Source organism: Chrysoperla carnea, chromosome 2 (genome assembly GCF_905475395.1).
Source record: "Chrysoperla carnea chromosome 2, inChrCarn1.1, whole genome shotgun sequence".
Taxonomy (NCBI): domain Eukaryota; kingdom Metazoa; phylum Arthropoda; class Insecta; order Neuroptera; family Chrysopidae; genus Chrysoperla; species Chrysoperla carnea.
The window spans coordinates 29,212,017-29,226,490 of NC_058338.1; the positions used below are offsets into that span (position 1 = coordinate 29,212,017).

Sequence of the window (14,474 nt, forward strand, 5' to 3'; positions counted from 1 at the left end):
TATGATCAATATGACTGTGTTCTACAACCTCAAACAAACATTTTAAGCTGGGTCCCATAAAATATCATACTATTTCAAAGAATTGCAACTTTTTCCATTTAGAATTTCCCCCTTTTGAACGCAAGAACTTTCCTTTAAAATATTTTACTCATACCCCAAACTGAAGATAATCAATTTGAACAATACCTTCAAAAAATATAGCCCTTACATTTTGCGATGTAAATCTACTGCCTTCTATTGAGAAGTAGGGATGTCAGAAAAAATTCAAAATAGAAATAAAAAACGATATTTACATTATTGTTTAATGAATTATGATTTACTTATAATATTACATTATTGTTAAGTAATTCTTTTTAAATATACAAAATAAACTTAAAGAAAAAACAATCCTTTATTCAGAGAATTTTAGTATTTTCCTAAAGAAGCCAAGCTATTTGTCTGTAAAAAAAAAAAAGAACGATAAATAAAAAAATTATATTCAACAATACAAAAATTCATTCAATAAATATTATGAAATTCGTAAAAGTATTACTTTTGAACGTTTTATAACTTCTTCTTGAGCTTCTTTCACGTTTTTATCTTTACCATCCCAAACTTTCCATGCAGTGAATTGTAAAGCACGTCCATAACAGAATGTTAATGTCCATGGACATTTGCTACCTCTTTTATCGATTGTTAAACGAGTTGCAGCTTCTTTTGTAACAGAATTTAAACATAATGTAGCATCTGTTTCGGATAGTCCACCAGAAAGGAATACAATGCCAGGTACAGCGGCTGGTACGGTCCTTTGTAAAGTTGATATTGTTGCGGCACCAATTTGTGCCATAGTTTTTGATTTTAAAACAGAAAGACCTGGGGTCACCTATAAAAAATTATAAAAATTTATTAGATATGTAAACGTTTTCAATAGTTTTCTATTGGGTCATATGGTACGGCTATTATATTTTTCTGTATGTCGAAGTAGAAAAAGAGTTTTTTAACGGGTTTTTCGTTAAATAATATTCATGCAGTATCATAGTAGCATTCTCTATGAAATTATCTTTTAAAGTTGATAATATGGTCAAGCTATAATGATATGAATAAACAGGCTCTTTATACAAGAGTAAATATAGATATTTGATTTTGAAATGGTTATTATAAAGGCTATATACACCATTTTCCAATCTGATGTATCTACTTGTGAAAATGATGTTGTTAAATTAACTCCCATCACTTTATATAGAGGGTCTCTAAAAGGCCTGTGCAATGCTCTACCACACATAGTACAACAGGTCTATACGACTATTTAGTTACACTGACCTTAGCATCAAGTTGCTTCGTTTGGGTCCAAAACCGAAATTCTACTTTGTTTTGTTTTATAGGCCAAATAGCCAAATAAAAATTAAGTTTATCACCAATTCATTGGCGTAAAAGTGGGATTTGTTAAATTTCAAACTCCCCATATTTCAACGCCCATGGGGTTAAAGGATTTATGAATTTAAACTATTTTTTGCGCTTAGTATGTTTTTCTAAGCACATTTACAACGATAGTTTAAGGTATAAGCTTTGTCATGAAACCGTTTTTAAGATATTCTAGTTTGATAAAATGATTACTTGCTAATTCTAAGCAGTACAAATTTTTGAAATGAAAATGCTTATGAAACGTCTGCTACTAAAAACAATGAAAAGTTCATCAAAGAAACTTTCGGATATTATTATAAACAATTATAAACAATCTTCACAATTTGGGCAAAACTCTCTCCGGGAGTTTCTGATTTTTTTAACAATAATTACTTTGAAAAATTTTTAGGCAGACCAGAGACAAGCTGTTATTGCAACAAAATTGGCAGGGAACTGCAGCAGTTTCCAATCTAGCAACATGAGTTTTTTGTTTAGTTAAGGTCTCACTCTCAGATATAAAAATCAGTTAACAGATCTTATTCTCATATTTTACATACCCAACAAGCAAGAGTTTATCTAATTTTATAAAGCTCTAAGAAATTTATATACTTACAAATGCTGTTTTTAATAAAGTTCCTTCTAAGTACACTTTATAATCCACCAAAGCTTTATAAACATGTGATAAGACCACTTCATAAACTTTTTGACATCTTTCCAAATCATGATTACCTTCAATTGAAACATCTGGTTCAACAATTGGAACTAAACCATTCGCTTGACATATAGAAGCGTATCGTGCAAGTATTTTAGCATTTTCTTGAATTGATAGCATTGATGGTGTAGTTTCTGTAATTTTATACGCTACACGCCATTTGGCAAATCTTGCACCCTCTTTTTTATATTCAGCACATCGTACATGTAAATTATCCAATCCTTGAGTAGCAACATCTTCGGTAAATGGTAAATCCACTAGACCACCATCAACATTTACACCCGGTATTATTCCTTTTTGGTTTAAAACATCCACAAATCGAACACCTATAAACAAAATTATTTCATAATTTTTAAAAACTTCCAACATTAATAATTAAATTCGAATATAGCTTTAGACATAACTGCCCCAGTCCACCACCAAATTAGCAACGAGTAACATACACAATAAGAGTAAATACGATTAGCTAATTCATACTGATGATGACTACTTGGTAGTCGAAATACGTTTTTATATAATACAAAAAATTAACAACAATTTTTTGTTTTTTTATTCTAAGGTCAATATTCAATAAGGTCAATAAGGTCAATACATTATTCAACCTGCTAATGTTTATGTTTATTATCTTGTGTTAAATCGGGACTTGGAAACAACTAATGCACAGTATACTTTACAACAAAGAATTATATATTTTTGAAGAATTAATAGTTAAACATGAATGATGAATAAGTTACACTTAAATCAAACCATATATCGATAAATCAATTTAACCGAGGAAAATACTTCAAACGGAAAATGTTAGTTTCAAAGCCACACATCTTATCGGCCTCGAATTCTAAGTTTTCAGGTTCAATTAAAACCTCACTCTGATATTCATAACTGGTAAACATTAGATGAACGCTTTAAACTATAAAGTTGTTCTCTATAAACACGCTGCAAACATTTTTTTTGTAAACCGAATAGTTTAGACAGTAATTTATAGCAAAAATCAAACTTTTTGTGGATTTGTTCATTCAATTTGAACAAAAATGGTCTTTATTGAAAAACGAACCACTTTTATTGAATTTATTTCAAAAATTTTTTCGGAGTGTCTAGATTTCGCAGAAACAATTATACGAAATAACAATTTTGATACGAAAAAACAATTTTGGGTAACTGTCCAGTTCGTTTTTATACCTAAAATGTTACTTTTTGAATCAATAGATAAAAACTTTCTAATTTTAAGTGTTCATCTATCGATTACGAGTTATGGAGTAGAGTGAGCTGTTCATTGAGCTTGAAAACCTAGTTCAAGTATAATTATGCCTACGTAAGATGTGCTCCTACACACCCTACATTTTTTGGTTGAAGCATTTTTATCGATAAAAGTTATCTTTCAATTAAAAAAAAAAAAATCGGATTACAAGGGGCGTCGGATTAGTCAGGAGCCGGATTAACGGGGGTTCGCTGTAATTATAAAATAAATGTAAATAAGTCTAAATATGAAAGTTTGGATGTTTTGAATCACGCGAAAATATGGCTAAACGGATTTAGATGGTTAACAGATACTTTTATAATTTTTGCCTGGATTACCTGGATGCGATACTTTTTATCGGGGAAAAATGTTAGGTTCCTGTACGATTATCAAAAAACCAACTATAGGACGTAACCGCTTGAAATTTGGAATGTATGTGTCAAATCGAACATGATTTCGGGATTATAAGTAATTACTACTTATATTTTAGAAAAATAATTTGGGTTCCCAACGAAACAGGGGGTACCTGCTAATTATAAATTACAATTTAAATTGTAATAAATGATACTGTATTTACCGTTAGATGTTTTCTGATAAAGTGTTTCAGGTGTCAATATAATTCCAGATACATAAAGAGCCATTTCCTTGTCAGCAGTAATAAGTAATTCACGATATTTACGGCGATTTTCAACAGTATTTTCTAATCCAACATTTTTTAATTTTCGTCCAATATCATCAAGTGCATCATCAGCGGCTATTATTCCTTTTCCTTTAGCTAATATTGCACTTGTTACCTTTGTTAATTCCAAGCATTGTTGTTTCGATAAATGTTGTACGTTTGTAGTCATTGTGGTATATTTTAAATGTATGCACTGCTGGTTGTTTACTTAAAAATATCGTCGTTAATAAAGCAAGGGAAGTCACTGCATTAAATTTTATATTCTTAATTAATTTTATTACTAATTTATACCGGGTGTCACACAATAATTTACCTCCAGTAGTAATTATCTCAAAAGTTTGTGCTATGCAGAATTAATTTTCATCTACTATGTACATGTACCTACAGATTACGTAATAAATAAGTGTCGCGTTTTCTATACTTTTCAACCCTTAGGCCTTAACATGTAACGCCATGTTGATATTTAGTGGACCCTCTCCCCAAGACCCAGTCATACATAATTTCTGTTAAGTAACTTTTAATCGTCTAATATGGTAAAATTAATCGAACGATTAAAATAAATACGGCCAATTTTTAATTAATTACACTTCTTTAAATAACTTTTATTTAATATAAATAATAATAATAAAATGAATAGTAACAAATAATTAAACATCTGCATCATCTGTTTATGTGGGACTCAACTAGTTAATTATCGATTTATTCGATTTATACGTAAATTAAAATTGCAAATTTTAACAGCTTATATTTCAGCTACGTGCAAAGTCGTTAATTGTATTCAAACAAAAATTCATTTCAATACCCGTCAACTTGATTGCTTAAACATGTAAAAATTAAGTACGAAGTATTTGGATATACTTACCTTTCAACAGATTTATGTTACTTTGTACTACATTCCTACGCTTTTGTACCATATCGTATACAAAATATAATTATCAAGGATAAAATCACTTACCTTGCTAAAGGTCCCTTGAAATCCGGTTTACAACATTAAATTATTTTTAAAATATTTTTGATTTTTTTAAATAGTTTAAATTATAAAATAAGTGACGTCGTACCAAGGAAAGGGGGCTTCAAAACTGTAACCATCTGTGACAAGGGGGGGGGGAGTTAAAAATCGTAAAATTGACGTGACGTAATTTATGGATGACCCCTTATGTGCTTATGACGAAATTCAATTGCACACCAAATATTTAAAATATTTACAATTTAGTATGGAAGAGCCATCCTGTAAAATGTTATCTATTTTCTTGTTATTATTTAAAACTAATCTGTTATCAAAGCTTATTTTTAAATAAAAAAATCTAAGGGTCATTCGATTCTGTATATTTGTTTTCAAATAAAACTACCAAGTTCATTAAGTCATCATTATTATAATCATCAATACGTTATGTTTTGAACTTTAAAGCTAATGTATTGATGTAATTATAGATTCGAAATTAAAAACTATATACTAACCAGATTTCTTCGAATGTTTACCGGCTTTAAACAATATTTTTGAAAACTTCACAAATAATTCATTTACGAATTTGAGGTTGATTTATTTTAAAATTTCTCAAAAATTTTGTTAGCGAATGGTACTAATTTTATGAATGGTATTAATTTCCAATTACTACCGAGCTATTACGCAATTTATGCTAAAAAAATTTACATGAATAGCCATGTGCTTGCAAGTCTGCATGAAAAAACATGTTTAGCTAATTGCTTACCAAAGCTTTTCTGTTAAGCAAAATATGACACTTTAAAGACTTCAGTTTAAAAAAATCAGATTAATTATTATTTTGAATATTGTAGAGACTGTAAAACAGGGAGTAAAACACAGATGATAGAGCGCTTGCTTAGCATGCTAGAGGCACCGAGATCAATGCCCGAGACCTCCGCGTTACTTTTTACTTTTTTGAAATATAGAAGCTTCTCCTACCAGTTAATATGCTTTCTATTAGTAGAACTATAAAATCAAATTACCTTTTCGTAACAAAAGTCGGTGTAACTCAAATTGTAGAGAGCTAGCTTTGCATGTATTTAACACGTAGCAATATTTTGCTTCTTTGAAAATTTAAACTCATCGCCCCAATAGTTTTTTATGGTAAAAGAACAAATTCGACAATAACACATCCAAATTAGGAAATTAAAAAAATTATGGCTCAAAAAGTACAACATTAGCTTAGAAAAAATACAAGGGATACCCGGACTGTTACGTGACAGCTATAAATAAGCCTTATGATTTTTGAAATTATAAAGTAATATCCAAAATTGAAAGCATTTTTTCTGATATAGGCACAACAGTAGGTTTATGTTTAACGTTTATTACAGCTTTTTAGTAAAATATTGACGATTAGAATTTAATATGTAACATATTGATCAGATCACCCTATATAATTATTAATCCTACATCATTATCTGTTTTTGCAATGATATCAAATATTAAATAAACTAGATTTGTATAAACAGTATAATTAAAAATTTAAAACAAATGATATAGTTGCCAGGTATCTGGTTTTCACTCGAATAAATTATCTTTTAAACTAAACAAATTTTAACTTTCTTATAGAAAGTTGTTAACAGTTTTCACTCCACAAAACCAAATCAAAAATTTAATGATATTTTTGATATTTTTAGTGACAACGTATATGTAGTCGCGCTGTAACTCCCAAACAAATTATCCGAACTAAATGAATTTTTCACTGATCATGGATTCTTTCATGTGATGATGGAGACTTTAGATCATGGCATTTTTATTTAAAAGTTATTTTATGTAAAAAACCTCCTTTTTTCTACAAAATTTCTATCATTTACGTGGTAATATATTAAGGAACAATCCTGTATAAATAATAATGCTGTGTTTCAACTTTTATAAAATTCTCTGATATATCCTTAAATTTCTTAAGTTTCCGTGATATTGCCATAATAATGTTAGGTCGAATTATATTCCTTGATAATTTCAGATTTTCTCGTTTTGCAAAGTCTCTAGTCTGATTTAACATTTAGAAATTTATTATATATTTTAAAAATTGCCATAAAAAGAGTCCTCATAAATTGAATAGTATCAAATATAAATGAAACTGCACTTTTCATCAATATCGATTTGATTTAAATCATTTTTATTGGAAAATTTAAAAAGTTTACAATTAAGTGACTAAGGAACAGTTTTTTTAGTTTTATCAGAAATTGTATATTTGTCATAGCTTTTTGTTGGATCATACGGTTCCCATCTACTCGCAGGGAATATATGTTTATTACGTTCATACCAGCTTCGCAACAAAACTTTACCGGCATGTGATTCTTCTTTTTCAACGGTAGCATCACTAACCATTCGAACATCATCATGAACATCAAACTGGAATAATGGACCACTTTTTCCACGAGCCTATAATCAGTATTTAAATTTATTTCAACATGTCATTCTAACAAGATAATAAAATATAGTACGTTTTTACCATGTAAATAAAGGGTGTCCCAAAATTAACGCAAGAAGTAATTTTGATGATTAACCCCATAATTTGAGTACTCTATCAATGTCCAATCTCTTTGAATTTTTTTTTGAATTTATCTTTTCACATTTGATGAAGCTAAAACACTATTTTAACCATAGTTTATACAAAAATCGCGAACTGTGGCTGCTTAATGCTCTAAAATGCCAGCTGTCCCGCTTTTTCATTGTCAACACTATACCACGTAAATGGGCAAACATTCAAATCTTGCGCTAATTTTGAGACATCCTATATTAACGGCCGATTAAAAAGTGTACAGTGTGTAGTACACTAAAAACTTTTCTAATGTAAATTACTTTTGAAATACACGATTATTTCTTCAAGCTATTTTCATTTTCTTTAAAATTAAACAAGAAAAATAACTCTATTGTGTTTTGTCACGAAGATAAGGTAAAAATAATAAATTATATGTTTTTCTATTTTCCGTGTTTTGTCTCACGAGATAACTGCAGTACTTAACAATCCATCCATGTGTGGAGAATTGTGAAGTCAATAAAGTGCGAGAACCGAAAGTAAGTAAAACTTTATAAGTATTATTAAATAGAACTTAGTTTTCCTACCTTTGTCACAATAAAATCATAAAACGTGTAGTGATGCGGTAGAATTAAATCTTCCTTAACATACATTAATTGATCAGCCATTACAGTTTTCAATTCGCTAAATTCTTTTCGTAATAATTCTAAACATTTTTGTAAAAATTGATACATGGAGTTACCTAACAAAAGAAAAACATTGTTAAATTGATCATCAATCAAAAAATTATTACAAAATATTTTCTCCTCGATTATTTGAAATAAATTCGCCCACTTATAAAATTAATTTTATTCAATCTGTCTTTAATACCGATTATATTTAGTACAACATGTTTCAGTAATCTATATAATCATGTGTAATAATTAATGTCAATGAAAAATTAAATTAATTTTTTTGATAATAATACTGAACGTTTTATCTACGCACTGGGCGAAAACAATACTCCTACGTCAAGGGATCACAAATACTACAAATTTTCTATTAAATTATCACTGTACCTAGGAAAAAATTTTTAAGAATTTGTCCAAAATACTTAGCATAGCAGATTTTAAATTTTAAGAATAATTAGAGTCGTAATTATTAAGTACCTTTCTTCATTCGAACAGTTCGCCTGTGTCCAGATCCATCCCAATAACTGAATGTAATTTCAATTTCTTCTTCTTTTAATTTCGTTTGTTTTTCAGCCCATTCTTGACGTAATTCTTCACGTAATCGATTTTCTTCTTCTTCTCTTTCACGATCTGGTAAAAAACTTGTATCCACATCCGGATTTTTACGTATTTTCTTTTTTGGTGGTGGCAATGGTGCCTCATTTGGTATTTTTTCTATCCATGATTCTTTACTATTACTGTCATCTCCATCATCGTCATTTTCTTCAGTTTCATCTTCATCCAAACTAAATGATAATGCTTGAATCTACATAATAAATGTGCACAAAACTTTCTTAACATTATTTAAATCTGTATTTATTTTCATATTCAATGTAATAGGTCTGTTTTTTCTTTTAAAGTCATTATTTTATAAATTTGAATCAACTAAGTTGAAAAAAATTGAATCCCTTATTTCTAGGAGCGTTACCCGGTTTATGGGTGCTATAAACCGCGTAACGCTACTAGAAATAAGGGAGGGAAAATAGCAATTGGTTAAGATTATTATCATTGTCATGTAACAATTTTCTCATTAATTTCTAAAATAATAATCTTAAACATGCCTAATTTTTTAGTAATAGAGAGATTTTATTATGGAAAGTTCCATAACAATGGGCCGAGTGTGCTCATTCCAATCCCAAAAAAATATTATTAACCAATAAAGCTATAACTTTAATTTACGAATTTGCCGTTCAATAATTTCCAATTAATTAACAGCACAAATAACTATAACCTACCTTATTCTTTTTAATATAACGTAGCTTAAATATAGCTCAAAATAACATTTTTTAAAGCGAAAACAGACCTATTTATATTTCTGAAATTTCAATATCTACTACTTACTTGTTTCTTTTGTCGATTTTTTTCAGCTTGTTTAGCTTCTAAGGCTTTTTGTTTTTCTCGTTCTTTTTCGGCTTGTTTTTGGGCTAATTTTTTTTCTCGTTCTTTCACTATATTTTCTTGTTTTGCTTTCATTTCATTCAGCGTCACCAAACCAATGGTGGAACTCTTTACAAAAGTAATAAATTCATATTAAAATTGATTGAAATAGTAATCTTAAATTAATCTTATTTTGTTATAAATTTTCAGCTTTTTGATATTAGGCCTCGTATATACCTTAAGTTGTTGTTCAACAGCATCATAATGTGTTGCAAATTTATTTTCAATATTATTAATCTTCAAGTCCTCTTCAATTTTCTTTTTACGTAGTTCAATTTCCTGAAGTGCTTGTTCACGTTTTTTCATTAATTGCATAGCTCTTCCTGCTTCGCTAGCAGCTCCCTTATAATGAGCCATTCTATCAGAGAGAAAAAAACAACAAATTTAATGTAATTTCTTAAGTTTATAATTTATCGATATTAATTAAGTAAAATGTGATTGGAGTGAAACTTACTTATAATTTTTCTTTTATTTATTTAATTAGAAACCTTAAATTTTTGTCTGCTACTTCGTATCGAATTCTCTATATTATAAAATTACGTGTAAAACTTCCAGAAATATTTCTTTTATACAAAATTGACAACTGTCACCTGGAGTCAACAACTCAACAAGCAGGGATTTTAGCAGATTTTAGTTATATTTGCATTTTTGCAGGTTTACCACAGCTATCATGGACGTATTAGGATGGACTACCCAATATGCATACGTACGGCAACGGGGTATAGAGATAATACAGTTAGAGAACGCCAGGGGTCTGCTAGCCTGTAGGTGAATGCGATATGCGTAGCGAGAGAAAAGACTGCCAGTGAGTTCCCTTGTGTCCTTGTAATAATCATATACCGATAGTAAAGTAAATCTTTAGACATGTATATTATATGAAGTAAGAAGAGTTACGCTGTGTTGTATGTATACTACTTCAAGTCATGAGTCTGAATACCTATACATGAACACAGCTGGCCAGACTCATCACTTGAAGTTGCACACATATAACCCTCACTGAGGTTGAGACTTTCTAGACTTTTGAGACTTTCTAGAAATTTTCCTTCTCGATTTGATAGTACCGCAGAGAAGCGTAAAACTATGAAAATCGCTAAAAACATGATATTTTGATATAAAAGAGGGGAAGGTATAACTTTCGAAGGGGATGAGAAAGTGGTAATCCTTATAAACGCAAAAAAAGATTGTATGTATATATACATAAAGGGGAAGTGTGGCTGGAGGCTTGACTTTTCTAAAAGGTACTACCTTCAGACTAACTCAAACTTCATGCAAATTTTCAACTTTTTAACTCAGTTCGGAGACACTGTAGTCGTTTATGTGCACAAAGCTGAAAACCGAAAGAAAGCTAATTTTTTCCCAAAGGAATTTTCTGCAAGTTAGTGATATCTATCCCCGCTTTTAAAATATGTTCCACCTATCAAGCAGTTCTAAATACCAAATTTCAGGTCATTTGGGTTAAAAGGATCTCTGAAGTGGCCAAATATAGCTTGAAATAGATATATATTAGACATTCCCAAACCCCATAAAACGTGTTTCAGAGGTTATGAAACGGATTTATAACGTCTTAATTAACTTTTTTCCTAAGAGACCTATTAGACCTTCGATCTAAAGCATAAGTCGATATTTTCGGGATTATATTACAAAAATTAAGTTTACTCAGACTTTTATCTACTTAGAAGACTTTACAATTTATTAATATTACAATGACAATATACATACATTTAAAATTTACAAAACAAATAAAAATTTTTATCAATTATATCATCATTCTTTGCTAAATTTCTTTTCAAAATTACATATCACAATAATTTCCAATATCACTTAATACATATGAACAGCGCAAAATTTTTATGAGTGATGCAATATGCAAATAATTAAAACATGGCCAAATTGTACAAATGGCAAAAAATTTTAATACAGTACATTTTGTATTTACGTATAAAATATAATTTCGGGTATTTGTCCATCTTCTACAGATGTGCCATTGTTATTTCCTGCGGCGTATGAAAACTGAAACGTTACACGCGAATCACCCGAACCATCGATTGTAATTTTTCTTGCTCCTTTAGTTCCATAATGTGAATCTGGGCCCTAAAATTAATAAGAAATTTACTCTGAAGTTCTATAAATATACGCACAGAGTGAGGCATAAGTAGAAATAATGTAAATCAATATTATGAACTAATGTATTGTATAAAAAATAGAAAAAAAGTATGTGCGTTTACTTGGTTCTCAACGAAATGAATTAATTTCCTATATCTAGACATTCGGTTTTCCGAGTACCTGTGCATGATTTATGAAACATAAAATATTGATATCAAAATAATTGATTTAATTAATTTTTTTACACTGGGAGGATAAATGAAGGTAATACTTGCCTTAAGTGTGGCACTAGCCGTATAATTTGTATTTGGTATAATTTCAATTGGTTCCTTGAACATCACTCGGAACGTATAATTTGACCCATCGCAATTAAATGAGGTTTTATTAGAACCGCATAATCTGTTCGTTGCCGTGTGTATCAATTGTAAATGCACATCGTATTCTGCTGGTCCATGAATGGAACCATATAAACCAAATCCCACAACAAAAATCCGCCGATCAACAATAAATCGAATGCGATCGCTTGTACCGCTGTAGCCCCAACGACTTTCAATTTGTTGAAATCTACTCACTGATTGTTCTTTGCCAGTCATGCAGCATCTTGGTACGTCTAAAAATCCAACAGATGGTTTTGGGTTTACTGTAAAATACAAAAATAATTGTACAACTTCGCGATCCGTCAATAAGCCACTTTGTGCTGGTCCAATAGCAAATTCTTCAATCGACATCAAGGGGAAACGTATTAACGTTAATGCACGCCCTAAAACTGAACGTTGATTTTCTGGTGTTAACGGTAGTTCTTCTCTGGTACATTCAGCTTCGGACCACCGTACAATAGCTTGAAATAATTTGGATTCGCCAATTCGTAATGTATCACGCTCTAAAACAGCAATCAAAGTATCCAGGTCTATATCGGTAAATCCATCAGCAGCCAAAGCATCTGCTGTGTTTTTATCAATCATGTCCAAACACAAAGATGCTAATTGTGGTTCATCAAATAAACGTGCTTGGGTCAATAATAAAAAAGCATTATCACTACCCAAATTGCTTTTTAAAAAATCGACACAATGTTTTTCTAGTGCCGGGACAGCGTATTTCTTTGCGGTGTATAAAGTAGTCATCACTGTTTCTGGTCCAATTTGAACTTCATCCGAATAAACAAATTTAAGTAATGCCAAAAATGCAGCGGGCTCGACGTCAGGTAATTCAATTTCATCCGATTTCGTAGCTAAAGTACCATTAAACATCGCATCGAAAACAGCACTTCCAACCGACAGCACAAACTTGTGAGCCGGAATACGTTGTTGTTGATTATCTCTTCCCACAATAAAATGAACGTCAGCTAATATTTCATTGTTGAACATGAAAGTAAAACGTTCTTTAACTGTTGTTTTTAATGCTTGCCAATTGTAAACAGGTGCACCACTTGGTCCCGTTATTGGAGCTGTCGATGTAGTACTACATGAACTTGTGCTGGCAGAACCAATACTATTTGAACGACGTGGTAGGCTATTATTTTCAGATTCACGATCAAGGGATGCTTGTTGAATTTGACTTGCATGATTTGATGGCAATGGTAGCATATTTTGTGGTTTATCCGTTGATGATGAGCAACAAACCTCCTCATTAGTATTGTTGACAGCATTATTTCCATTTCTTGGTTCACGTTTATCGGAGTTTCCTGCATTTCCCAAAGGATCTCGATCAGATGACATATTTTTGATATTATTTAATCACTTTATGACGAAAAAATTGAATTGTTAAATTCTATTAATGCATGTTTTCACTTTCAGTAAATTTTATTATTTTCAAATAAATTTACAACATAATATTAGTATTAAATTGCCAAAATTTTAATTTATTTTAGTTAAATAACTACTGAATTATTTTTAGCTTTTTTTGTTTGTAAACACCTATGATTTTTAATTAGAATCAAGTATTTTAGAAACGTCAATTACGTCAAATATCTTTTTGCATTTGCCGAAGTTTTGTGATAAACCACTACGCAACGGCGGCGCATTCAGTCTGCAATGTTGTCGTTTTAACTTTTATAATATGAAAGGATAGACCATTTCGATAAACAATATAATTTGTTCTTAAATCTAGTTCTGTTTAAATTTCATAAATAACAGTCAAGTTAAAAAGCAAAATAATTAAAAATATATTATGAAGTTGTCAATGTTGTCATTATACCGGGGTGTATACGAACAAATGATTAACAATCAAGGGGCTGGTAGTATCCGTTGAAATAAATCTTGAACCCATATCCAACTTTTGAACCAGGAGATAGAAATTTTTGGTCAAGAGGAAGGCAAATCAGAAATTTTAAGTAAAAAGGTTTTTTGAAATAAACATACTCAGCAAAAAAATCTATTTCTATAATTATTCTAAATCTATAAGCAAATTCAAGTCCACGCCAAGAGGGGGCAGGGGAAAGTATTTTGGTTTAAAGAACATTGCCCGGAAAGCTTAGCTGAGTGCCGAATCCATTTCAAAAATTTTTTTTATTAAGGTTGTTGTCTATACCTGCCTACAATATTGTAAAAATGTTTTGGACTATATGCACGGTATAATTATACAAATACCTTGAGACTGAAATTAGAAAATGATTGAAATATTATCACTTGATATGTAATTTGTCGGATTACAAGGTATTCTTTTTCAAAAAGTTCCAGACTACAGAGAATTTGTGGCAGTACTCTATAGTCCGACAAATTCGATAATTCGACATCACCTTGGAAAATGTTTGTCGGAT

General features: G+C 30.3%; 3 protein-coding genes across 3 annotated transcripts; all 3 read right to left on the bottom strand.

Annotated features, from left to right (window-relative positions):
• Nucleotides 1-372: 372 nt before the first annotated feature.
• LOC123292449 (fructose-bisphosphate aldolase-like) lies at nucleotides 373-4,242 on the bottom strand. The gene is made up of 4 exons (XM_044873115.1): nucleotides 3,904-4,242; nucleotides 1,994-2,418; nucleotides 533-862; nucleotides 373-438 (listed from the first exon to the last, which is right to left on the bottom strand). Exons 1-4 carry the CDS (start codon nucleotides 4,172-4,174, stop codon nucleotides 406-408), a joined length of 1,059 nt encoding a protein of 352 aa, XP_044729050.1. The 5' UTR covers nucleotides 4,175-4,242; the 3' UTR covers nucleotides 373-405.
• A 2,875-nt stretch (nucleotides 4,243-7,117) lies between these two features.
• On the bottom strand, nucleotides 7,118-10,274 carry LOC123293156 (protein FAM50 homolog). Its single transcript, XM_044873879.1, has 6 exons — nucleotides 10,071-10,274; nucleotides 9,794-9,974; nucleotides 9,521-9,685; nucleotides 8,618-8,945; nucleotides 8,057-8,211; nucleotides 7,118-7,372 (listed from the first exon to the last, which is right to left on the bottom strand). The coding sequence occupies exons 2-6, from the start codon at nucleotides 9,971-9,973 to the stop codon at nucleotides 7,142-7,144; spliced, it is 1,059 nt and encodes a 352-aa protein (XP_044729814.1). The 5' UTR covers nucleotide 9,974; nucleotides 10,071-10,274; the 3' UTR covers nucleotides 7,118-7,141.
• A 1,111-nt stretch (nucleotides 10,275-11,385) lies between these two features.
• On the bottom strand, nucleotides 11,386-13,579 carry LOC123291659 (BTB/POZ domain-containing protein 1-like). The gene is made up of 2 exons (XM_044872020.1): nucleotides 11,995-13,579; nucleotides 11,386-11,707 (listed from the first exon to the last, which is right to left on the bottom strand). The coding sequence occupies exons 1-2, from the start codon at nucleotides 13,432-13,434 to the stop codon at nucleotides 11,549-11,551; spliced, it is 1,599 nt and encodes a 532-aa protein (XP_044727955.1). The 5' UTR covers nucleotides 13,435-13,579; the 3' UTR covers nucleotides 11,386-11,548.
• Nucleotides 13,580-14,474: the final 895 nt, after the last annotated feature.

Coding starts and splice junctions, on each gene's coding strand:
- LOC123291659 (XM_044872020.1), bottom strand. CDS start 13,434: ATGTCATCTGATCGAGATCCTTTGGGAAATGCAGGAAACTCCGATAAA. Junction 11,708..11,994: donor CGGCTAGTGCCACACTTAAG/GCAAGTATTACC, acceptor TATTAATTTTAG/GGCCCAGATTCACATTATGG.
- LOC123292449 (XM_044873115.1), bottom strand. CDS start 4,174: ATGACTACAAACGTACAACATTTATCGAAACAACAATGCTTGGAATTA. Junction 2,419..3,903: donor TTATCAGAAAACATCTAACG/GTAAATACAGTA, acceptor TTTTGTTTATAG/GTGTTCGATTTGTGGATGTT. Junction 863..1,993: donor CTTTATTAAAAACAGCATTT/GTAAGTATATAA, acceptor AATTTTTTATAG/GTGACCCCAGGTCTTTCTGT.
- LOC123293156 (XM_044873879.1), bottom strand. CDS start 9,973: ATGGCTCATTATAAGGGAGCTGCTAGCGAAGCAGGAAGAGCTATGCAA. Junction 8,946..9,520: donor AAAATCGACAAAAGAAACAA/GTAAGTAGTAGA, acceptor TTTATTATGTAG/ATTCAAGCATTATCATTTAG. Junction 8,212..8,617: donor AACTGTTCGAATGAAGAAAG/GTACTTAATAAT, acceptor TTCTTTTGTTAG/GTAACTCCATGTATCAATTT.